The sequence below is a fragment of the Branchiostoma lanceolatum genome, chromosome 7 (assembly GCF_035083965.1).
Source record: "Branchiostoma lanceolatum isolate klBraLanc5 chromosome 7, klBraLanc5.hap2, whole genome shotgun sequence".
Lineage (NCBI taxonomy): Eukaryota > Metazoa > Chordata > Leptocardii > Amphioxiformes > Branchiostomatidae > Branchiostoma > Branchiostoma lanceolatum.
In genome coordinates this window covers 10062392-10089074 of record NC_089728.1, presented here as the reverse complement: position 1 = coordinate 10089074, position 26683 = coordinate 10062392, and the positions used below count along the sequence as shown (strand labels likewise).

General features: G+C 41.0%; 2 protein-coding genes across 6 annotated transcripts in view; one reads left to right on the top strand and one right to left on the bottom strand.

Annotated features, from left to right (window-relative positions):
- Window positions 1-24104, bottom strand: part of LOC136439128 (low-density lipoprotein receptor-related protein 6-like) — a 39035-nt gene extending 14931 nt beyond the window's left edge. The window contains exons 1-5 of one of the 2 annotated variants that reach the window (XM_066434327.1): window positions 23730-24104; window positions 21266-21357; window positions 18909-19047; window positions 8156-8324; window positions 7249-7377 (exon numbers count right to left, since the gene is read on the bottom strand). In XM_066434327.1, coding sequence (XP_066290424.1) covers window positions 7249-7377; window positions 8156-8324; window positions 18909-19047; window positions 21266-21357; window positions 23730-24060 — 860 coding nt within the window. In that variant the 5' untranslated portion in view covers window positions 24061-24104. The remainder of the gene's footprint in view (window positions 1-7248; window positions 7378-8155; window positions 8325-18908; window positions 19048-21265; window positions 21358-23729) is intronic. The other variant, XM_066434328.1, reaches the window with a different exon arrangement.
- Window positions 623-6092, top strand: LOC136439134 (7-dehydrocholesterol reductase-like). 4 transcript variants are annotated; one of them, XM_066434336.1, is made up of 5 exons: window positions 623-755; window positions 2946-3117; window positions 4044-4266; window positions 4591-5232; window positions 5574-6092. In XM_066434336.1, exons 2-5 carry the CDS (start codon window positions 2978-2980, stop codon window positions 6036-6038), a joined length of 1470 nt encoding a protein of 489 aa, XP_066290433.1. In that variant the 5' UTR covers window positions 623-755; window positions 2946-2977; the 3' UTR covers window positions 6039-6092. The 4 variants fall into 4 exon arrangements, with proteins under 4 accessions (XP_066290433.1, XP_066290431.1, XP_066290434.1 ...); XM_066434334.1 differs by lacking the exon at window positions 623-755 and adding an exon at window positions 2082-2165; XM_066434337.1 differs by lacking the exon at window positions 623-755 and adding an exon at window positions 2603-2767.
- Window positions 24105-26683: the final 2579 nt, after the last annotated feature.

The window sequence follows — 26683 nt, the reverse complement described above, 5'->3', positions numbered from 1 at the left end:
ACATTAGTCTGCATGTAACCACGGACATTGATGTAACAAACCTTCTCTGGGCCTCAGCAGTCCTTCATTCCTTCACAGAATTCAAAATAATAAAAAACTGGAAATCGACTTGGTATCGACTTGGTGATTCAAAGCTTACGATACCCCAGCATTGAGATATACCTTTTTTTAACACTTAAATTAAATATTCAAGGCACGATCTTTCAGTGTATATGTAACAAGGTCAATGTTAAGGCCTGCATGAGAGCACAGGGGGAGGTTGACATTAATATGGGAATTAACAGGCAGCTGGGAACACTTGGAAATACCTATAGCCAAAAGTGGCCCAGGAAAAAACCCAATAAGGACAATGGTTTAGTCACCATTGGTTATAGGGAGAAACTGACTGCCTCTCTGATTGGTCCATTCCATGTCACCCCACAGTACACCCTGGTGGGAGCATCTACTGAGGGTATAAAAGAGTTTTCAAGGATACTACTTTTAACAAAAGAGGCATTTCTGTGGACCACAGCTTTTTAATCTATCACTTTGCCAACACTATTATAAATCGTATTGACTATTGAGCCATAAATCTGATAGTTATAAGGTTTAGTATTGTTAAAATTAACGATGGCCACTGTACCTCAATAACTCTAACATAGCCTCCTTATACAAAAATTGTCTGCTCCACATTTATAGGCCAACTGATGATGAGGTAACCCATGCCGCTGCATTTATAGACACTTCTTTACACCATAACAGAGGAGGCACAGGAGGTGCGTATTGTATTTCTGCATCTGTATTTGTAGTACAAAACATGCATGTTAGCTTGCTTTCAGTGCCTTCATCATATACATTTTACCTAAGACTGGCATGTGTCATGCATGTATGCAGCTGTAACAAAATTCATGTCCACCAGTTCTGTTGGAATATATTTGTGTGGGGTGCATTGTAGGGGTTAAATAATACATTGTAATATGTATCATAATATACCATTAGTACAAATAATGCATGTGGATTTTGCATTAATAATTCACATTGTAATGTATCTTTAAATGCAAAGCAGTCTGCACATACAACCTTTGTTACTTCTCGACTACTATGAATGTGTATTCTGTGTATGTATGTGAGTGTGTACTGCTCAATTTTTGTGACTCCCCTTGTCATACCCCAAAGCGTTTTCTGTAAGAGCAGCTGGAAACACCACATTCCCAGCATGGTATACTGAAATCAATCAAATTCAGATGATGGTGGTAGAACTAGAATAAATGAATACAAATGAACTCATATAATTAAGCTGCCTTATGATATGTCAAGGACTCTCTGTCTACAGTCTACATTAGAAAAGAAAGGCTAAACAGCCAAGATAAATGTCACACCTGTCCAAATTTTTACGATTTCACACTTTGATAGACTTTAAGAATGTCGCCCACAATCTAGTAGTCCTTTGTACTAAGAATCATTCACACCCCAGTTGATCTTTGGATTGACCTAACTAAAATGCCTTTCTCAGCAGTTTGCTCTCTGGTGGGTGACCTAATTTTATAACTTGTAATGTCAACTGAACTTAATTGATTTTGTTACTGCAGTGTACATGACAGCACTTGTCTAAACCTTTGTTTTTGTTATAATTGTTTAGAGGTGTCAACTCGCCCACTGTATTAGGGGTTTTCAATTGTCTTCCATTGACAATAAACACTTTCCTTTTGGGTGGATGTGTATTTGTGTTAGTACATGATTTTCAGACAGTTCATTGAATGGTTTCAACAATGCATTTTAGGCCTAATGTAAGTTACTTACTAAGTTACTAGTATCACAAATATCATAGAGTCTGCCCCTTTACGAACTTTATAAAATGCAACAGCCCAACAGGATGTACTGCTAAATTATTGTCTAATGTTACAGTTGTGGGTGCTTCAATGAAGACTTACTAAATGGGCAGCAACCACACTCCTCCACAGCATCCACACATTATAGTAGTTAAACAGTCTTATTCTTACTCCACCTAATAACACCACAAGATAAGGTACATTTTAATGCTCACATTTGTGGCAACATTGGAAAAAGGCTACTGTGAATTCTAGAGTATTTATTTTGTTGAGCTTTACTTGACAATCTTAGGTTTCTTTGTGGCCCTGGGATGAGCAAGGACAGGTACAATACCACAACAAGACGCATAGCAAAACGTGAGCTTTTCCATAGTTGTACTCATAAGACTAACAAACAGCTTATGAAAGGAAATCCTAACATTGTTCCCCGATGAGCTAAAGGGTAAGTCTGATGATTCATTAGTGTCCAACCTTTACATAATACAAGGCATATCTTTTGGAGACTGAAATGTTCCTTAATCTGTCTTAGGAGTGCATTAATCTTTATGAATCTGTCATAGACGTCGGACACTTTGACACAATTTCGATACATACTCTGACCACATGGCTGTAGTTCACTTCTTACACGTGCATGTGTTTGCACTATGACCACAGCAAAGTGTACCTTGAGTCCTGTCACACACAATGGGTTTCCTATCCTGTTTGAACAACAAAGGAGACTAGCCAATGACATAACTCATTGTGTTTGGCCATTTGGATCACCCCACTATACCTACCCTCACCTGAGGGGAAGTGTCAGGTGGCATTTCCTGTCCTAATGTCCCTGTCCTTCAAATTCATAGTTGTCAGTCAGTTTTATTATACTGTTTAAAAGCCTCCTAGAAAACTGCTAGGTTGTGTTTGGAAAAGTATGATGAGTACTTAGCATGTTGTATCAGAGGTCAGACAAGTGTTTTTAGGTATCACCTTTAGGAATAGACTTGTATAAAAGAAAGAAACCTGTTCTTTTTCAACATTTGGTACATCTGTAATTTGATAACATTGCCTTTTGTTTGATGCAAAATGTTGTCGTCCAGATATCCTTTCACATTAGTCACAATGACACAACATCCAACTTCCTCTTTTGTTCTTCAACAGACTTACATAGCAGACCAGCACTGAGTCCAGCCATGGCTAAGGTACAGCAGAGAACAAGAATGCCCAGTGGCAGTGAGACAGTGGTCCTGGAGAGGGATTCCCAACATGAAGACGTCAAAGTTGCCAACGGAACAAGTACTCCCATCAAGCCAGGACAATGGGGCCGTGCATGGTATGTGTTTATATACTGGTACAATCACACCACTTACCGCTGTTGGCAGCTACTAGTATTGTAAGGGTTTATTATATGCATGAAAAGATTTAACATCTAACATAATGCAAACATAAAGCAGTATTACAGCCTCAAACCCTTGTTAGTAAAGGTAATAACTTGGTATGTTTACCCAATTTGCCTGTCCTCTGATGCTAGACTGCTTATATGGCCTAATATAGCAGCAAAAATTATACTTAAGTTCACTACAGACTGACGGGTTAATGTTTAGCTTCAACACTTTCAAGGTACATACATGTAGGGCAGGTAGGCCTGCAGGCCATTTACTGTTTTAGATATGCATGCATTGCTGATGAAGTCCCAACCCCGACCCGTGTGTATTGTTAGGCATACTACTCACTGTGCCTGTAGCAAGACAAAATGAGCAGGGGAGAAGCATGGTCCCTTTATACCTTGAAGATATGGTGCATGTGCATTGTACAATGTAGTACATAGTACAAATGTACCTGAACTGTGCTACATCCAACAACAACAAAAGAAACAACAAGATAGAATTTGAAAAATCTACTGAAGAAAATTTGCTCATTCAAAGTAGATACATTCAAACAACGAATTTCCCTCATGTTTCATGTCTCCCTGGACTTTGGACTAATTCAGTACAAAGTCTGACCACATAAACTTATCAGCTGGATCTGTTCTGGTTTAGTTTAGACTTTAGTCTGTTTGCAATCTTACTACATTACATGTACATGTATGTAACACTAGGCCAAATGTTGGTGTGTTCATTTCCATTTTAGGATGAATTGCTATGGTACATGTAAGTTTTGACCCCATTTAGGGCTCCCTTATGATTTCCTGAAATAGGCCAGGTATACATTTAACACTTAAAATTCCATAATATGAGGTACTGATGTTCCCATCTGCAGGGAAGTCAATTTGTTCACCTCTGTTGGTGTGCTGGTCCTCTTGACTGCCTGTCCCCTACTGGTTCTGTACTTCTACATTGCCTGTGACAAGTACCAGTGTTCCCTGACCACGCCTCTACTGGAGGTTTACTATGGAGAGGCTACCCTGCACGACCTGTGGTTGAAGGCGCCTGCTATGACAGCCAAAGCCTGGCAGATTGGCGCCATCTGGCTGACATGGCAGGTACTGCAGTGCTATCTTACATCAAGTTAGGCATAATTTGGTACTTGGCTAGGGTTATACTTATGGGGTTAAATGCAAATTTATCTTGAGGAGCAACATGAAGCATCTCAGCCTACAGTATCAGTGTGACACAAAAAATGTGACAGAGAGATAAGGGATTGAGTAGTTGGGTTCCACAATTACAAATTTGCAGAAACTGTGTCAGTTCTTTGATGTTGCTTTCGAGCTTGCCAAATCTTTATGCTTCATAGAAGTTTGAATGTTCACAGAGACTTGCTATTCAATTCAAACATGACTTACAACAAATCATTTTCTCGTTTCCAGATTTTCCTGTATGTTGGCCTACCGGATGTCTTCCACAAGATTATTCCCGGCTATGTAGGAGGCATCCGCCCCGGTGCACTTACCCCAGCTGGCCTAATCAACGACTACAACGTCAACGGCCTCCAGGCCTGGGCAATAACCCATATAGTATTCTTTGCAAATGCCTTTTACTTCCATTGGTTCCCTCCAACCATTATCTTTGACAACTGGGGTGGTCTTCTCTGGGTTGCAAATACTGTTGGGTATGCGGTATCTATTTTTGCCTTTGTCAAAGCTCATTATTTTCCAACTAGTGCAGAGGACAGAAAATTCAGCAGCAACTTCGTCTATGACTTCATGATGGGGGTTGAATTCAACCCTCGTATTGGAAAGTGGTTTGATTTCAAACTGTTCTTCAACGGCCGTCCTGGTATTGTTGCCTGGACCCTGATCAACCTCTCGGCAGCATTCAAGCAGTACGAGCTGTACGGAAACGTCACCAACTCCATGATCCTGGTAAATGTGCTGCAAGCTATGTACGTCATGGACTACTTCTGGAACGAGCACTGGTACCTGTACACCATAGACATCTGCCATGACCACTTCGGCTGGTACCTGGGCTGGGGAGACAACGTGTGGCTGCCATGGATGTACACTCTGCAGGTATGCACAGTCAGACATGTACAAGTGACCATCTCTACATATGGGCCACCTGCCCAATGTGATCACTTTTTGATGGTCCCTTAGATCATTTTCCCCATTGATCCTGTCTGTAGAGACCACTTTCCACAAATACCAGATATTTTCTGTCCTTTGTGTATTCTCTCCTTCTTGGCAAGAATTAAAAGGGTTTGAAAGCGTGGGTTAAGATGGATACCAATGCCATGTGGAGTCTAACTGCAGATTAAGAAAAGTGCCACTAAAAGAAACTGCTATTTAGCTGATACAAGACAGCTTCACAGCATTTCTCAAGTTTAACTTGTGAATATCGATTTCCTCCGCAGGGCCAGTATCTGGTTTACAACCCAGTAGAGCTGTCAACCTTCCACTGCCTGGCCATGTGGATGCTTGGCCTCGGTGGCTACTACGTCTTCCGCGCAGTCAACCGGCAGAAGGACCTGTTCCGCCGCACCGACGGAAACTGCCTCATCTGGGGCAAGCCTCCGAAGTACCTGCAGTGTTCCTACATCTCCTCCGACGGGAAGAAGCACCAGAGCAAGCTGCTGCTGTCGGGTTGGTGGGGTCTGGCACGACACTTCAACTACACCGGTGACCTGATGGGCTGCCTGGCCTACTGCATGTCCTGCGGATTCGGACACCTCCTGCCATACTTCTACATCGTCTTCATGCTCATCCTCCTCATCCATCGTTGTCTCCGAGATGAGGAGCGATGTCGCGCCAAGTACGGGAATCAGTGGGACAAGTATGAGTCCCTTGTGCCATATAGGCTGATCCCTGGTGTCTTCTAAACTCCACTGTCCTTCCTAAACCTATGGGAACTTCCTACATAAGTAGTGATCAAAAAGGGAGTGAACTTTCCTTTCATTTTCACAACATTGCTGATTTACTGCTGAAGCTATTCATTGTAGTGCTTAGCACACTTCACCACCTGATCATGTATAAACGCTCTAAAATTCATGCTCTTACTTCAAAACTTTTCCAAAAGCCTCAACCTTTCCCCAAATCCCTGACTTGAAATGTCAACAGGCTAAAACAATCCCTACTTTAGGGAGCTTTTGAATGTGCCCAAGGATATTCTTGAGAATCTCAAAGGTATTAACTTGCATTTGCTACTACATTTGTACATGTACTATGTATGAGTTATTCTTGATCTTACAACAACAAAAATAGACCTAAGTCAAGGCCAGAAAGCTTGCCAGAGATGTCAATTATTAGCAAGATGGTGGATTTAGCATATTTATGACTAAATTAAGAATAAGTTTTCATTCTGAAGATATGCAATCTATTATAATTATGGTCAATTATTTATGGCTATGCAATGGTAGTACATATACCTTGGTTATGAAGCCATAGACCTCATACCTCCACTTGAGACCTTTTAACTTACATGTAGATGATAATAAATTATCAGGAGTTTATTCTGACATATACATGTCTACATTATGTACTTGGAAGTGTTGAATATTACAAACTATATGCACAATGGATCTGTTGCCATTGTCAGTTTCTTGAGGGCTCAGTTCAAACAACATATGTAAACTGATATGTCAATAGACTTTCCCAAAACCCTTTGGCCTATACGGTCCTTCATTTCTTTGAGAATGTGTGTAGAAATAATTCCATTGTTTTATTTCATTTGTAGGCTAGATGCAATATGTCTCTTTCTTGATAAGGGCAAAATTATTCAAAGGACTGTGGCATATGACAGAATGTTATTTTGGTTATAGGGACTTTTGTAAGTCTGGAATATTATTATTTATTATTCCAATATGCAATATTCCGAAGTGTTATTTTGCTGTAAGGTGCAAATAGGCTATGATGTAGCTTGAACATAACCATTGTACCAGAAGTGTATGCTAAAGGTACTGACAGTCAGTAAAAACTAGCACAACTTTATCAACTTGTGTAGACCTTGTGGAAATATTCAAACTACGTGTAACTTAGAATACAGTGTAAGAAATGTATAGAAATTGAAAAACAAGACAAATCAGTACTCACTTGTTCCTGTAATCAATGACCATCTCGTTGGGCCAGAAGAGTCCATCATCCACAAGAACTTCCCTGTCCGACCCATCCATACGTGAGCGCTCAATGGTCTTCTTCCCTTGGTCTCCCCAGTACAAGTACCTGTGGTAGAATGAATTACATGGGTAATGTACAATGTATTTCAGTACAGGATTTCAGCGTTAATAAGAAGTATTGTGAACCTTTGAAACCCATGTCCAGGGCTGAAACGGTACTTGCAATGACACTGGGTAAGGTATAAGGTATTGTGTTAGCTGTCTGAGGAGCATATAATCTAATTTAAGTAACATTCATTGGTAGGATATACACCTGTATTTGTGACTATCTGTTGGTCTTCAGACCAACTTGTACTAGCCATTCTTACCAGGAAAGGTGTATAAAAGGTTACATGTACACAAATGTAAACTGTGATTATTTCATAACGTGTTTCGGTCCAAAAGTAGCCAGAAATCCAGCTTATTGTTACCAACAGGTTCATGGTACATGTACATGTATGTCAATGCCAGTCGTAAGCCATTCTTCAGGTTGAAGATAAGGTAAATAAATTTGAGGTGGCATATCTTTTTGTGGTCACTTTTTTGCTTGACTTTAATCACCAACTGTCACTTAAAAATGATTGGTTGCAAGGACAAGGAAAGAGTTTAGACTGCCATGCTTGGATCTGATGAGTTGGCCTCCATGCTACTGATGACCCAGCCTTGACCTGTTCTGATCTTTGACCTGGCATGCATAATTTGTCAATATAAAATAGCACAAAAATGTTTCTAGGACAGATGACGTTTCAATCCGATTTAAACTCATAACACGACTATGCCTCACTCAGCTTACATGGAAGTCATTGGACAAAACGCTAACTTGATGGCAAGAAAGTTGCATTTACCCATTCGTTGGATCCACTGCAATGCCTCTTGGGATATCCAAACCAGTGATGACTGTCTTCTTGCTGCTGCCATCATACTTTATCACCTCGATGGTCCCCTGTTGGGCATCAGTCAAGTAGATGTTGTTGGCCAACCAGTCTACTCCCACACCATTGGGTTCATAGATATCTAAAACAGGAATAACAACATGTCAGTTGAAGATAGGTAGAGGTGATAATATTTCACACCCTGTGGTTATATCAAGAGGTCAAGGGATAGGTGAGGTGAGGTTATATCAAATAGCAAATCTATTTGTTACAGTCCACTCTGTGTGATAAACACAATGTCATGCATGTTTGGGAACTGTGGGGGTGAGGGGTGGATTACCATATAGAGGGGGAGGACCACCTAATGTTTTGCCTTGGGACAAGGTTACTTAATTTCATCATGACCTTGTAGGAAGGAACAGGATTTCAGACAGTTTTGACTTGGTTGGAGGGTACAAATCTGAACAATGCACTATTTTCCATTTCTCTCTTATTGTGTCTACTCTAAGCCAGGAACTAAATGTAATCATCAGCTCCTGTTGTGGAGTGTCAAATCTAAGTTTCACAATAAAAAGCCTTGACCCTTCTGTGGAAACTGCAGAGAAACCCAGGGAACATCTTCCCACCTTTGTTATGGTTCATGTTATCCTTCTTTCATCACAGGTAAGTCCCTGAGGTGGAGTGGGCAGGACCTGTCAGTACTCCTGAGTGTTCCAGAGTGCTCCCATTTGCTTAATTGTCCTTTGTTATACTTAGGAGTAAGTATCAATCTAACTCTGTATCCTGTCCAAAATAATCAGTTGGTCAAGTGATAACCAAACAATGAAAAGGCAGTGCTGCCTTTGGAAAGTGGACTCAGTTCCTTGGTAAAGTATTTGGCAGTCAAAATGCTAATAATACTGTCAAAACTGCTCAAGAAGACCACTCATAGCCTCCGTTGCAGTCCTTTTCCCCGCAGCGTGTTTTTTTATTCAATTTTTTTGGGGGGGGGGGGCGCCACGTATCTGCTTGGGATCCCGTATCCGCCGTGCCTCTGTGTCCGCTATAGACCCTGTGTCCGCTGCTGGGGAAGGACTGCGTTTTGTCGCTTCCAGCAAAGGCAATTAATGTATCCGCGAGAAGTAATTAACACTACCGGGAGAAGTAATTCACACTACCACGAGAAGCAATTCAAATGTTACGTTGCACAAAGCCCACGTGGAGTGACGCATGCTTCCTTGCAAATGATTATCATGTTGTCTTCAAAGTGGAGTTACAAATTGTCTGAAATGTGGCCTGATGTTTCTTTCTATTGCTGATATCTTCTGTGGATTCAGCCGTCGTAGCTAAGAGATCTTATAATTAGAGTGTTTCTTATACGACAGAGAAGACAACAAAGGGTCAGGGGTTAGATTATGATCGGCCATTGTCTAGCGCAGCGTGCGCGGAGAAAGTATTGCAGCTTTCTCACGCTTTGTGAGACATGTTTGAGCCACGTTTCCTTGCACGAAAAGCACAAAATCATTATAGCAACTTCGATGGATGTACGAAGGAAAAAATGCGAAAGGTTCGTTCATTTAGGTGTCCGTCCGTCGTGTTTTGAAAAGACATCCCGGCAACCGTTAGAACGTTGTCGCTGCTCAAAGGGGCATGAAGATTTCCCCGCGCTGGCCGTGTTTATTACGGGAAGTTCGCACATCCATGGCAATGGTGATAAGTGATTTTTGATGGGCCTTTGCTGGAAGCGACAAAACGCAGTCCTTCCCCAGCAGCGGACACAGGGTCTATAGCGGACACAGAGGCACGGCGGATACGGGATCCCAAGCAGATACGTGGCGCCCCCCCCCCCCCAAAAAAAAACAAAATGGAAAAAAAAAAAAATGCTGCGGGGAAAAGGACTGCAACGGAGGCTAACCACTCAGGTAACTGAGAAAATCTGGTCTGCCTGGACAGGTGGTCATTATACACAGGATTTTTAACTTAATGCTTGTGTCATTCGAAAAGAACTATCTTTATCTTAAGGGCCCCCAAAAAGTGGTAACATTGGCCAGGAGGTCCTTATGTAGAGGTGACTTGTACAGGTTGAACAGTAATAGCCCTTGCCCTACTCAATTGAAGACAAAGGTTACAGAGTGGAGTGGTAAAAATCTTGTTGATCATCTTTGCTTTGATTCAATTCTATCATCCCAACACATGCATTTCCTCTGACGACAGCTTGTTTCACTCTGATGTCACTAGGAAAGGCATGATTCTCAATACTACAAAATGTACCTGTGTCTTAAGTCTTCCTTTATACCTCTGGCATCCACATCAAATAGCAACTCTGTAACCAACAACACAAGACCTGCCTGCACTCCATCAATACCTCCTTTGCTTCTTCCTGTACACCATTCTCCGGGGGCATTAAGATAACCAACTAGGATATCCTATACAGGTGGGAGAGGTATACCAAACTTTGGGTAAGGGCTTAGTAACTGCATTGCATTTGTCACTGACTTATCTCTTCACAAATACTTCTGCTTGACTGTAGAGTCTAGGGACAACAATTTTTCCTAGTGCAGCTCTAAAGCAAAGAGCTCTCCCTGATAGCTGTGCTACTGATACGGGGTTACAGCCCTATGTTCCGAAATCCCTATGTTCCGAAATCCCTATATTCCGAAATCCCTATATTCCGAAATCCCAATGTTCCGAAATCCCTATGCCATATAAGTTCAAAAAGCCCTATCGAAATGTTCCAACACACGGCCATATTTCTTAGAGTCCATGACGCATTTAAAACTCCGTTTGATCTTTTAAAAAAGATTGGATTTTTCTATATCAGCTTTCGAAAATTTCGAGATTTTTGCATTAGCTATAAAAAAATTCAATTTATTTGAACTAGCTATCAAAAACTCTTTTCAAAGAAAATTTCAAGATTTTTTATACAAATCTCGAAAATCTTTCATATTTTGATATTTTATAGTCCAAACTGTCCAAATGCTGCTTGGTATTCGGAGAATTAAGATTTCAAAGATTGAGATATCTAATGACCTCGCGCCAGTTAGATATGCAATTAAATATATATATACTTTTTAAAAATATAGGGAAATGAAAAATATTCACTCATACATGAACAAGACATTTGACGGTTCGGCCTCTGGTTCAAATTTAACAGAGTTCAGGATCTCCCAAATGGCACAAGAGAAGAGTATCAGAGGAAGGTATAGGATCTAAGATCAAAATCTAAATGCCACCATGAACCTCGTTAAGCCACAACTCTCTACCGAATTATGGCCCAGAGTTGGAACATTTAGGTACATATACTATACATTTATATTCACCTTGAATTTCGATTTTATTCTGTTAGATTTCGGAGCATAGGGATTTCGGAACATGGGGATTTCGGAACATAGAGATTTCGGAACATAGGGATTTCGGAACATAGGGATTTCGGAACATAGGGCGGTCACCCTGATACGGCACAGCAACAAATGAGGAAAGAGGAATATAAGCCTCTCCATGCAGAATATACCAGCTTGGTATCCTTCCCTATCTTAGCTGTAGTTTGATCCAACAGTCATGTCCTATCACAGATAGTGCAGAAAGAAACGACAGTTGGAGGAAAATGGAGCTAAGATAGGGACGGATACCAGGCCAGTACAATTCTGCTAACATGTAGAGTCCACGGTGCTTTCCGGACAACTTCTAGGAAGTTATTCTTTGTGCTTTAGTCTGTGTTGTAACTGTCAACACAATTCTGTCGAAAAATGTTGACCAAAGCTAAAGTTTCATTCATTAGAAATCCTTCTAATCAAAAATGCAGCCAAATGTAATAGTTCATCCTTGGGGATAAACCTAGGTGGCGGGCAAAATTCAATTTAATGCAGTGACATCACATATGTTACACGTGAACATAAAGATTTTACTCTTTTGTGAACAAAATCAATGTTTTTTATCTGTAATTCTTTACTTTACCAGTACCTTTGGTAAATCTGACCAAAAGCAGCACTCATTACTTGCAAGCATTTACCTGTAGCTGCGTAAAATTTAGAGGGTTGGCAAATCTTCTCTTGATAAATTCATACTAGACAGTCAATTACATGATGACTCACTCAGTATCCAATTTATCATCTGTGTTTTTAATCTATCAAAAGATGTGAGGTTTGGCATTTCCTCCCTAAAACAGCTCTCTTGGTACGGCTTAGTACAAATGAGGAATGCAAATGAAGGCTTGAGCCAAACTGCTCTTTAGAAAGAAACTGTGGAACTCTTCCAACAAGTTCCAGGCACTAAGCACCCATCTGGGGCCTATTAGAGTTTCCAACAGAAGCAGGGGAGGATGTTAAAACATCAGTAAAACCAAACTTCACCACATGTCCAGGTCAAGGGACTACCCTTTGAAGAGTTCCCGCTGGGACATTCTAACAACATACAGTAGCCAACTGGTAGCTGCAGCTTACTTTCACAGCTGTGCTTGGGAGAGAACATGCCACTGTCACCACCATCAGGACAGATGACAAGAGAAAAACCAACTTATTCATCTTTATCAGCTTTGACAGTTGGACCACCAAGAAGTGGAGGTCAAGAAACTGACAAAGATGTTTCAAGGATGTGTTTGGCTGTTCTGAGACGTTGTTTCTGGCCATAGAGTGGCAGATGTTTTGCCAAGACTTTTACACCTGCTCCCTATTCCCTCCACAGAAGCATGCAAAGAGAGGAGGGACTGAGAGGAGAGGTTCCTGAGTGTTGGCTCAGGTACTGTACTGACCTTCACTGCCATTACACGAATCCCCTGCAGCTGCATGTAAAACTTAACTGAACAAGAACCATGCCATGAGATAACACTGCCTTTGATCTCTTACCTATGAACAGACCCCTTATTACTCTCCAATTTGTAGGGAAAATGCCATTAGACCACTGTAAATGTTAACTATCTCCATATGATCGTTTTTTCTGTAATATGTAAAGAAACATCAACAAAATATTCCTTTGGTACAAACTGAATAGACCACATTGAGTTGGAACAAGATGCAAATCAAACTCTGCTATCTATCACTTTTATACTGATTCAGAAACTGTTTCCCTTGTGAGAAAGACCGTGTAAATTGGTTGGTCACTTACAAACAAAAGGACAGATCACCATTGCTATATAAAACACTGACTCGACTGAGGAAAGTAACATCTCCAAAATAATGAATTTGACAAGCTAGTGGCTGAGTGTTTTTTGAATTATGACTATAACATATAAGGTCACTGCAGCTGAGAAAGAGGAGTGTGCCACTTCAGCTTTAGAGGGTCTGTATAATAAAGACAAGGATATTGACAGTGCCATGCTATTTACTTAGTCCTGAACCACTGGAGCTAACAGGAGAATATTGGTACCAATTAAGGCTGACCTCCGCCCACACCCTTGACCCTTGTGGCCTCCAGGACCCCTCATCACAAGCAATCAGGGGTTTGGCCTTCCAAGTTCAGGTCTTGTATCAGTTTGTAACACAATAAGTGGAGACAGGCTGGCACCAGTGTGACATGTACAGCCTGCTCCCTGCAGATGTGAACCCTGCTGGGATTTTGTCTCCAGAGTGTGTTCCTTCTAGGTGGCACTGGTGTAATTGTCCCGTTCCCAATATTGCACTGGCCCTGAAAAAGGCCCCACTACAGGAACCCTACAGGCGACTTCTCTGCTCTTTTGTAACCCAAACAACAAGCAGAACCAAAGAAGACACAGCGGTTTTGCTGGTAGGCTAAGTGGATTGGAGTTAAAAGATGGAGGGAGAAACATGAGCTGAAATGTGTGTGGATAGGGAAAATTAACCTTGTCTGCCTCCAACCATGAGTTTGGTTTTTAACAGACTGGACTACCTACAGGACAAAGGATTACAACACAATGTCCTAACGTTAGAGCTTGTACAGCTGTAGTAGTACAGCTGACACCCTCACTTTTTTTTGCTTCATGCACACTCTTTTAAGTCTTTAGAATAATGTAATTGTCAGTTGATAGATGTCTCAATACAGCTTCAAGTCTCACTTTCTGTCCCTTTTAAATTGATTTCTGTCAATAATACTATTATCAACTTTGCGTCAAACAATTTTCCCAGGGTATCAGGTTAAGTTGGTCATCAAAACTGGTTTTGGTCTTTGCACAGCTCAACAGGTAGCTGAATGCAGCTAGCAGTCAGAAAACATTACATATTTTATGACATGTATGATCTTCCATCACAACATCTGCTTGGAGAGTATTACATTGTAGAAGTTATAGAATGGACCAGCAGGAGAGGACTTCATTAAAGAGTGTGTTGTAAATCTACCGAGCAGTTTTTTTCTTCTTAATCATCACCTGCCAAGAGAATTTACATTCCCTCTTATTTAGCCCCAAAAGGTTATACTACACACCAACATCCTTACATGTTTTTCTACAGGGTTCAAGAGTTGATACACAGCCTTGGGGTCAGATAGTGAAGGGCCATTTTGCAGTGCTGCCATGTTTAGAATGAGTCAGTGTCACCTGTTGTGTCAGTTACGACCATATCCCCAAACTGGTCCAAGTATATAAGCCAATGTGCAAAGCTGCAATGCTACTCATGCCGGAATGTTCTGCTAAAAACAGCATGGTGGGGGCTATGCATCCATGAATCTGAAATATGAAGCCTTCCAAGAAAAGGCATTGCCCATTTCTTTGGTAATATTCTCATCATGAGCAACAGAAATGCACACAGCCACAGACAAAATAAACACTGTTGGAATTTCCAGATATAGCTGGATACGATATACGTCCAACTTAGGGATATCCACTCTGGAAAATTGATGAATAGCCCTTACATACATGTATAGATTACTTTTTATGGCATTCTTAACCTTTGACCATTGGGCTCTTTAGGTGGCCCTTTCACCTCTGCTAGTGCTACACCATTGTTTCTGGCATTTGTGTAGTTTTATTATTGCCATCAACTCCGCTGAGTTATTTACGTGCGTGTTTATCACTACATATAAGACCAATGATAGCTTCTCCCTGCTGATTTCTTTTCCAGGTCATACACTCTTGCATGACAACTTTTGTGCCGCTAGATGAAAGCCAAAGTAGACAGAGCAAAGTGTACAATACTTGAGAGTCTCAAGCAAGTGGTGTACATTGTGATGAAGTTGAGAGACATTAAAAATACTCCACAATAACTTGAATAAGACAAGCTGGAGCAAAACATTTGAACCATGGAGAATGAATTATGAAAGGCTTGCTCCCTCCAGTTGAGCTTTCAAAGTATGAAACTGCTAAAAGGGCAGACGTGTAAGTTTGTTGTCATAACAGACCTTGGCTGCACTGTTTACGGTTGTACATGCATGCACCTGAGAATTTGTGATGTCTACTCAAAACACATGCTACAAGCAGATGTAGAGTTGGTACATCCAAACATTTGACATATTCTGAAAAGCCCTTTCTGTCTATTTTTCTGTTCTGATTTTAAAGATGATACATTATACAGTAGTGATTCATACATGTGTACTGAACATTACATCTGAGCTTGAGAACAACTATGAATACATTTGTTTGCCTAAAATAGTATTTACACTGTGAAGGAAGTGTCTACTGTACTACCTGTATTGTGGCTACCCTTTTGAATTGAGGGTTACTCAATAATTGCTACTTTATCTAATCATTTCCTGATCGCCTGACCTTCCTGTGGAGATGGGTGACATGTACATGACTCATGGTGTCAGTCCTGGGACAACAAATCCCGCAAAAGGAAAGTGTGGAGACACCATGTAGGGGGTTAGGAGGGATTGTGATGTGTCATATTTTAATTTCTCAGGAGATTCAATTTCAGAGGATTCCATTCTCTTGGGTTGCAAAAGGAAAAGTTATTAAAGGGCTAGTCTCATAGTCATGAACCATATATACTGTCAGGCATACCCCATGTTTCCGGCCAATGTTTCTTAAGCCTTATAAATGTTTGCTATAACACTTAGTTAGTGACACACGAAATGTGAAAGAAAATTTTGCCAGGACAAAACTAAGGCATTATGCATTATCAATGATAACACTTTGGCATATATTTGTGCTGTCTAAGCCTTTTCATTGTAGCCTGGGTACCATCCTCCATCCTCCAAAGCGAGCCTGCAGTTACTACGGGGGATGGCATACAAGCTATTTTCATTGACACTGCAGTTTCTAAACTATCAATATATAGCCATAGGTGCCTTATGTATACCTTCCACCCATTGGTATATTGTTTGTGACGACAGGATGATGTAAGAGTCTCATGATAGGCCAGTAATCGTTTATCTATTCATTCTGAACCAGGAAGAGGTTCATCCACCTGTGAGTCACTCATCTAGTCTAGGGGGGCTTCATCTTTCCTTATCACAGAAGGAGGAAGTATTTAAAATGACAGGAAGCATGCACACTGTGACCTGGTGGGTGCAGTAATAGTGGTATGCTGTGTAAACATTTGATGAGAAGGAAGACTCAGGGGACAATCAGGGACAACTAGTGCAGTTGAGGAACATTTCTGTAGGTTTTGTTACTTCATGCTAATTATACTTTTCAGTTGTATAATTGATGACACCAAATACACCTGTGATCGTGCCAGGTACCTGGATTACAGTATGAAAAATTTAGCAAAAATTTGAGACATTTCCTTCCCCTGCTAAGTGCTTTCCCTAATCATCTCCCTTCAGGAACAAGCTAAAGAAAACCAAAATAAACAGTGGGAAAATGAAGGACATCCTGTGAAACCTGACCCAGGTGTACTTAAAGGTAGATATACATGTAGGGACAGCAATCCATCCACAAAGCCTTAATACAAGATTCATCATGTCAAGATTCAGACATACAGAAACAGACATACAGAAAGAGACCACAGTGCAAATCTTATAAGGTTTGAAAATGTACTGACATGGTTTACAAATCTAGAATGTAACGGTCATATGACTATTGGATAAGATGTCTCCAATTCTGACTTCATTAGAGTCCACAAGAACTCTAAGTGTCTAATGCGACAGGAAGCAAAATCATAGATCTTAGATCATCTTAAAGGCGGACCAGGCTCTACAGGGAAAATCCAGCTCAGCTCTTCTGATTCTTCCCAGCTGTTCTAATGGTCACCAAATTACAGAGATGTTGAGAGGCAGGCAACAGTATTTGATGTCAAGCCCCTTTTATCTACCCTGAACATCCCTGCCTAAGGTCTAGAGACTCGTTCCCAATGGACACAATGGCTGTTACAATTATTGTTAATTGAGAACATAAGGAGCACAACTTTTTACCACCATTAAATACAAGAAGTTTAAGCCTAGAGGTTTGCCTTGTCATCTCTAATTGGGCTACGTCAAGACGGGGCAGTTACAATATAGAAGTGAAGAGTTTTGTACCTTGTTTACCAGACTAACACTAACAAATTTAAAAGCTGACATCATACCTTTCAGTCGTAATAGCTCATTTGAGACTCAGTAGTCAGTTATTCATTTGACTTCATTTAAAAATATTCATGAGCATACTAGTATCAAGTTATTAATCTGCAGTAGGAACTTGTAGTGACGCAGTATGACTACAGAAAAAGATCATGATGAACTGCATTAACAGCTTGAGGTCTACTGTGAAACAACATATCACTGCATGTTTCATACAGATGGTCTTGTGTCTCTGTTGAACTAACCTAATGAGTCACCTCTGACTTTTCAACAGAAATTCAGGGACCTCTTGTCATGCATGGAATCATTGCTGGCCCACAGCAGGCAGCTTATATCAAAAGAAACACAGTACAAAAATAGATCAACCTGAAATAGATTTCCGCTATTGGGGTCATGCATGTGTTTCTGTGCCAAGTTTTATGTTTGAAATGGCCAAGCAGTTGGAAAGGACCTTAGGGGATGGAACTGAAACTGTTTTCATTAGGGCTGAAGGTGCTTGTAGGGAACTTTTTCAGTTATAACTTGTAGGCAGCATGCGAAGTCTGGACATATTATATAACACACCAATTGTAAGGGACAAGTGGGCGTTGGTTTAAGTTTTTAAATGTCATAGCTTCACAATCCTTTTCTTAAGACTAGGCCTTTACCCTTATGTAATGTGTAACAAAGAATAACTGTTTCCTGAATTGACAGTGTAGAGTCAGCTTGCATTAACCTGCATTTTACAGGTGTATAGCATAGGTTTAGACTTGAGGGGATTAAGGGAGCAATTGAGGGCATGCCCTTGTAGTGACTAATAATCAGCAGATAGAAACTGACTTCTTTATTTGGAACATATTATGAGTGACACAGAAATGTATGCCTATAATCCCCTGTTTGACATCCAAAGGCAAAGGATATAGACTAGATTCCAGATGCTAAGACTCGAATCTTTCCTCAAGCACAAAAGTACAGCTTACTATTTCTGGCTAAGAGCTACGTAGTGTCCACTTCTCTGGGATAATCCCTTCCCAGTCACTAGCTTTGATTTGAGAATCAAGCCCCTGGGGTTAAGTCCAAACGATATCCCTATGGTCAAGACCATCTGTTGTTAGGGAGTGTGTAAAAGGCATTCTAGCTATCAATCTCAAGCTATCCAGTATCAACACACTTTGGCAGCTTTAGAAACCTGAATGCATAAGACAGAGTTTCAAAAATGGAATTTTTACCTTTTGTCATAACCATCAGTTCCACTCACTCACTCACTCACCCACTCATTTGTTTCCGCAGTACCTTTGACTGAGGCAAAATGATGACAATTACATAGCATTTCATTCCTCTTTGTATGCAGAAAGGTCAGAAAGCAAGTACATGTAGTACAAACCTTCTGATGCCAGAAGCTCCACTCCTGTACCATCTAGTCGAGCACGGTAGAGGCCTCGTCGATCATAGTTCACGTCCGTCCAGAACAACCAGTTGTCTTCTATGTCTACTCCAACTGCCACTGCACGCTGGATATCATCCTGTGAGATAAGATCATGTTAAAATAAAGCAGCTAGTAAGACACACACACACACACACACACACACACACACACACACACACACACACACACACACAAATACACACACACTGGCAGCATTTCTTCATTGTGTAAAAGTACAACAAGAATGAGTAGTTATGTGTCACTTGTGAAATTAGAGCAAAAATTCAGGAAATATGAAACACTTGAAGATGGTACAGCTATACTTCAAAAGACACAGTTTAATGGCAATGTCTCTGTTATAACAGATGTAGATATGAGGTATAATCAGTAACAGCTCTACCAATTAGGTACAAGGAAGATGACATTGGACCTACTGTTCAGCATCTGCTTTTGATTGCTGGCAAGGTCACACCAATTCAACTAACATTTTCTGGATATATTCCAACAATGAACCACAACAGTCACACCAATTCAACTAACATTTTCTGGATATGTCCCAACAATTAACTGTAACATAACATAACAGTGCGACAGCAAAGGTGGTGGTTTGGACACCTAATGTGTATTTATAGCTACCCAAGTAGCTGGTGCCCATGTCAATGGCGGGGAAGAGGGGACCCAACTCTTAAAGTTCTCTTTGTTGTAAGATTTTGTCTTGAAGTCTCCAATCTAATAAAATCATAGACTTTTCTATTTGCTTTGCTTATAAAACTAAAATTCTGATCAAAATTCTATTTGACAGTACACACCTATGTACCTGATGAAATATGTTGCCTTTCACATATGGCCATTTGACAAGAAACAATTTGTCAGTATTAAGGAGAAGTCGGAGAGCACATTTTTTACTTGAGGAAGGAAGGCTTAAAGTTTAACTTTGCCTTCAACAATATCTGTTGTATGATCTTCACTGTAGCATACAATGTGCATGCACATGTATGTCTTAGTTCAAGGACACGGCTTGCACTCAGATTAAGCTGGTTACTTATGTAACATCCTTATCTTGAAACAGCATACAGAAGAATTTTCACAGAATCCCAACTGGTCCGATAGTTGCAAGATTGGTGTTCAAAAGCATCCATCCACAAAACATGACAGGTTGTTCATGTCAGCAGGTCCCCAATGAGGAAATACAACACAGACAACCATAGCCCACTTAACCCATGTTTTCCTACAGCCTGGCCTGATGAAAAAGCTTAGCACCAAAGTTCAGTAACAAACTCCTTCATCTAATTCAAAACTCATTTGTTTGATTTGAAATCAAATAGTATAACATATAACTCATTTGGGTAAATTTTTGTTTTAGATTAGTAAACTGGCACATGTGTATATCAAACTTTAGCTGGTATGATGAATGATGACAGCTGACTGCTATACCCTGAGGACAACCATGGAACCTTGATCAGAAGTAGCTTATAGGATGAAAGCAGAAACCAAAATCAAACATGCCTGGTATCTTATCAGAGAGGGAAAGCCTTGTTTGAGTCTTCAGCAAGACTCGGTCATTCAAATTCATTAAGGACAGGCCTGATGAGTCTGTACCCGTCTCAGGTAAAAATGATAGAATATGTTTTTATTTTAAAAAGGTGCTTGTTCATTCATATTGTAAGGACAAATACTTGTATCTAAACATCTTGTATTGTGTACACATACTTTCTTTAGTCATGTTCATATCAACAGGTGTGCTAGGTCACAGTGAATGACTGTGAACTATGCTGTAACATAATACCCCTGGCTTTCTCAATAACATTTACTTTAGCTCACCTGGTGTTGTTTTCACCTGGTTGCTTTTTTTTCAACTTGTCTTGCTTTTTTTGCTGTGATCATTTCAACCTTTTTCCCTGTGAAAATCCTACTGCTTGCTTCCAGTTAATTCATAGAGGTAGTGAGGTGTTTAGTGCTGATTTATTTTCACTAAATTTCAGCGCTACATGCTGACTTTTGTTGTCAAACTCTGTGTTTTTCATTTGTGGGACAAAACCATGCAGATAACAGCGTTTTGAGTTGGTTACCCAGACATTACACAAACCCCAACATCCGTAGCTATAGTAAACAGACTACACGTTTTCAGTCTGTGACAAAGAACAATTGAAAATTGGAAGGAGGAAATGTCTGGCAGGTGGTCAGGTAAAAAACCCTGTCTGCAAATAGAACAAAAAATGAACAAAAGAACTTCCTGCTGAGCTCGGTTTGCCCACCTGTGAGGATGAAACAATCTACCTGTGTCTGCAAAGAGGAAGTTATTCATGCATGCTTACCCCTGAGAGTAGCACGTCCAGGACATATCCATTTTCCAGGCTGACTTTGCTCACAGTAGAGGCATTGGCAACCAGTAGATATGGCGCATCAGCTGTTTGGAAAGAAAAACAACTGCATGTAATCTGAAACCTGTCCATGGAGGGCCATAAACTTTATATAGCTTTGTTCAAAACAAACATGAATTAGCTACTGGCACTTCTTCTCTCTGAAAAACAAACAAATAGGTTAGCAATATTACATGTATGATTAGGCAAGTCAAAGATGTACCAAGGACCTTGTGCCAGCCTATGTATACCATGAAATGGCAAATTTGACAGGAGTTGTCACAACTTACCCTTCCATTCATATTTTCTGTGTCTGTCTGTCTAGTCTACATTGTATTTACAGTACAGGGTTTGTTGCACCATTTCTTTCCTCTCATTGTTTTGTCTGTTGACTTTTCACTGAAATCTCTGGAGCAGACTCGAATTTGCATTTGCATAGGCCACGGGCCAGTTTATGGGGTTGTATTCCCCAAAACCTGTGTATTCGACTGTCCTATATAATCCTTCATCTCCAGCAGAGATAGGACAAGCAATCCTATCTTTGAAACAATTCATGGTGGCGAACAGGAAGATTTGTTTTTAGATCCTTCTCCATTAGAAGTACTATCAGCAGTACTATCAGCAGTCATGTTTTGTAATGTTTCCGAGTTAGTAGCCTGAGTACCATTCTTCAAAGTGACCGCTGGCTCAGTGCTTTTCACTTGCTCACTCCATGGTTAGCAAGCGATAAGTGGTGAGCCAGCAGTCACTACGGAGGATGGTACTCAGGCTATAGAGTTAGATCTTTATTTGTGAAATCTTTTCCTGACAGCCCCCTGAACTTGGATTGGAACAGCCTTCAGACAATTCATCATCTTCAACAGAACTCCTGCTGCTTGCCTCATGTGGAGACTCTATGCTATGGCAACTTCCTGTGGTGAAAAACAATGTGCAGCAAGTTTACACCAAGGTGATTTTCCCATGGCCAACACAAGGGGAAGACAAAACCGGACCCCCTGAAGTCTGACTCTGAGGATACACATGCCCATGCTATTAGGGCCAGTAGTGGCCACCCAAAGGTTTCCGCCCACTTGAAACAACAAACACAATTTATTTACTTTAGTCTCTAGATAATAAGATTTAAAGCTGTCATCCAAGTGGTCTCCTCTTTGATCCAAAGGTGTGTGTTTTATCTGTGGGATGATATGATGATATGATATGTCCCCATTTCAACACACTACCCCTTGCTGATTATTCTGTTTTTACCCTGTTTCTAACAAAGTGTTGTATTCATATTTGCAAGGAGGATGATATATTTGTTACCAATTCATTTTCCATGTTATCTCAGATGGAGATCTTTTGCATTTACCATAACTAATTGGAGTAATATGACCCAGTTAGAGAACATGACCACTCATGGGAAAGGACCACAGACATAACATGCCTCCATAACAGCTTTCTAAACACTACACTACAGTAACACTCCCTTCACTATTGTCAAAACGCAAGATTTCATTCACTACAAAAGTAGTATTATAAAAGGACAGTTTGGACACAAGTGGAACGCCGTGTTTTACAAATGGTGTTATTGTTGTATCCAATTCACAGTAAGCTAATCTAAGGATAGTTGTTTCAACTGACAGGAAATAAATCCTACAAATCTGCCATGAAGGCCTCCCGGTCAGCCTGCGAAAACATGCCCACGACTTTATCTGATGCGGTTTGTTGAAGCTTTGCTATCGTTAAATGTCATTACTGTCGGGTGGCGACGTTGGTGGCACTTTTAGGGTGACAGAATCTGTAAACCGTTTATATTTAAGGTAAAAGAAATATGGGATTTCGGCTAAAACAAGTTGAGTCATGTTCTGCTAAAACGGTCGTCTTCGCTGTCGGAGGTCTGCCGTCCCATGGTGTAACAAGTACGCACAAATCGCCTTCTGTGCTCAGGCCCACGTTAGATAATTTCTAGTAGAAATGGCTGTTTCTGGAGAGAGACAGAACGTGCGTGTTGTCCTTGTGTTTGTACCAATATTGTTGCATCATATTTATAGTGGCGCCAGATATCAAACATAGCTGATGCGGAGGGAAGACGGGAGGACGCCGAGAGGCACGCCTCTCACATTCCCAAACGGGACGGTCGGGACAGTCGCCAAGCCCGGGTCATGTACGGGATCAATCTTGCCAGTCGAAATCAAAGAAAATCATCACTGCATACAGCAATGTCCAGTACAGAATATATAAGCTATTTCTAACAGAAGCGTGGAGAAAAACTAATTGTATTCTCGGTTTGTTTACTGAAACAACCGCTCCGGACGGCACAGTTGACCATGAGGAAATAAAGTATTAGGGTATACACACAGCTCTATCGCCACTGCGAAACAACAGAACCCATCGACATACGCTATTTTTCAAACGCTTCACATTGAGTAGACAAACTTACAACTTCCTGCAGCCACTGTGGAACATCCAACCGTCAGGAGAAGAGCGGTGACAGCGAAGAAACGTCCGGGTCTCCCTCCTAACCCCCTCCCTGCCGCCATCTTGCTGCCTATCATGTGTATCAACCTGCGCGTTTGACACCCAACTGCGACACGGGGTGGTCTGGTCCAACCAGAAGAACAACTTTTTGAAGGGCCGACAAAAAACTTAATACTCAAAAATAACAACAGAAGTGGTTTGGCACAAACAACAAAAGCAACTACGTGCACACGCGTGGAAACGAAAATTTTGACTGGTTCTAGAAACTGTTGCTTTTCCCTAAAATAGCTCATGCGTTAAAAAACGATTGCCTGAGGCAAAAGGGCCCGGCATTAGCAAACTACCATATATGGAAGGCACTTTGTTTCGTGTTGTTCACTCATCCCCTCTGGTTTGGTCATGACGTCATGGTCCTTCAGGTGTGCAGGGTACGTGCGGTGCGTGCTAGCCAATCCGGCAAGGCGAATGAATAGGTGAGGTGAAGCCTTACTATCACTAGCCTTCCAGGCGGAACGCAAACTCAACTCTTGTTACCATTTCTTTGATCTCTGCTAAAATCGCATTTCTTGAAGGAGAAAAAATGTAGCGTTAGTCACTTCCGGAATAAATTGGGCGAATAGAGCTTATCGAAGACCATGCATGCTCCAGATTGAGAAACATAATGATGCTATTGATAGGACATGTCAAACTTTGATAGGGGCTATGTATGATATTATATAGTCTTTTGTAGACGATATTAATAGAAGATATTGAAAATTTATGGTACGGACATATATACGTTGTTGTTGTGAAGTACACTTAATTTGGAAAGAGTACATTGTTTGTCCTGCTTTAGATCTGTATTTGGAGTCACGAGGCGTGACTAAAGAGGTCCGCCCCGAGGAAAGTGAACTTGTAATAGTGAGGTTGTGGCAAAGTCGTCACGTATGTGTGAAATGTGAAGGCGTGAGAACGTGCGGGGTGACTTCTCCGTTTGGACTTCGTGGTGAAGAATTTAGAAAACCCGTGGGTGAAAACTAAAAACAGTCAGTCGGAATGAATGTCAAGTTGTATCCGGCCAATGCGACATTTCGTAAGCACCGTGACCTCATTTTCATTCTTCGGATTTCTTCTCAAGGCGATTGGATCAACTGCCTCAGATTTCATTGCGTGTTTTATAACCATGTAACGGCATGTCAAGAATTAGAAGGAGCGAGGAATGTTTGTATTTGACAGTTAGAATTGTCGTTTGGTCCAGTACGATAGTTTGTGCTAAAACTGCAGCAGTAATATCTTCTGTAGAAATCTACAGCTAATCTTACTGACCACCTCTGTGACCACCCTAAGTCCGTAAAAGTTGACATTGTATTGAGTTACAATCAACTCTCGCCCTAATGCTTCCGGTCGGCCTGTTACGTGTACTTTCATCTAGGTTATTGAGATGTGGAGATTTCTACGGGTAAATGCTAGAAGCAGAAGCAAGGGCCTTTCCATGGAAACGGTATAGTCACATGCTTATATTTGGCGCGTGTAACTTTGAGAAATATCAAGGCGCGTGTGCTGAGGGAAAGGCTACCGGGTAAAAACACTTTCTGCTGTTTTTCGGGTCTGATAGTTCTCGCGATCGATGAAGAGTAACTGACAAAAACAGGAGCCAAGTCTAGGGACCATCACTCAGCAAAACTCTTGTCTTTGGGTTAAGGGTTGTCTTTTTTATAGGCACTCAGTTATGCTTTGGCTCCATTTCCAATACGGGGCCTGGCCGGGCAGCTAGTGGGAACGAAAAATATGACATAAAAGACACAAAAGTAAATAAAAAAATCACTCCTAACCATACACTACATTTTCTTGATATGCATTTTTAATCTATTTTTCGTTTTCCCAAACATCCCGGCCGGGCCCCGGATTGCAAACATCCCGGCCGGGCCCCTGATTGGAAAAAAATTCCGACAGTTGGAATATCCTGGCAGGGTGGTGAAAAGCAGGATACCGACGTGACTTCATATCCAGGGGAAGGTGGGACACTTTACATGGCCGTGCAATCGGGGAGGAATGTAAAGTACGCCTCCGCAGTGGACTAGACCATAACAAGAGAAGCATGTCCATGCATACGGTTCCCTCGGGTTCCCTCGTGGTGGGAGAGATTTTCTCTCTAGCGTCATGATTATTCGCCACACGATCAAGTGAACTGGATCTGGACTAAAATTGCTGATGGAGAATTGCAAACATGTAACCAATGCATGGGCCTTGAATAAAGGACGCAATTTTGCCTACACCCCACTCTTATTAGTTGTTGTGGACGTTGACGAACTAATATTAACAATTCGGAAGTGCGTGTTGACGAATTGATATTAATACTTCGCACGATTCGGAAGTGCGTATTCGTTTATAGCAGTTGATGTCGTACGAGCCGTTTGTATCAGACTGGAAGGTTTAATGGCAACACCCGGGGGCAGTAGGTTAATGAACCTCTTATTCGCTCTTGTTAATCTAAATCAGACATTGGCATAGCACAAGACTTCCCGTTTTGTCGTGTTTTCGGAAAGGGCAACATCGTAAACTTTTTGTAGCTGTAGTTTTCGTTTAAATCTAAAACGCCGACCGACATAACAAATGTTAAAAGGGTGCAAGGGTCGTGGTCTACAACACATATTTGACAGATAGATCAAGTTCACGTTTTAAATCAAAGGCATCACGCGTCCAGACATACAACGCGACGGTATTTAAAGAGCTTCCTAGCTAGAGAGGCGATCGTCTGCAAAGTAGAGAATAACCGCTAGAAGTCACCTCAGAATGTACTGAATCCAGATGGCATTGCATTTCTCGAGTTAAACTTACTGTACAACTATATTTTCCAGTTAACGGTTAAAATGATGTCACGGAGTGATAATAGATATACAAATAGTTTGATGTAGGTTTGATATTTGATCGTATTTA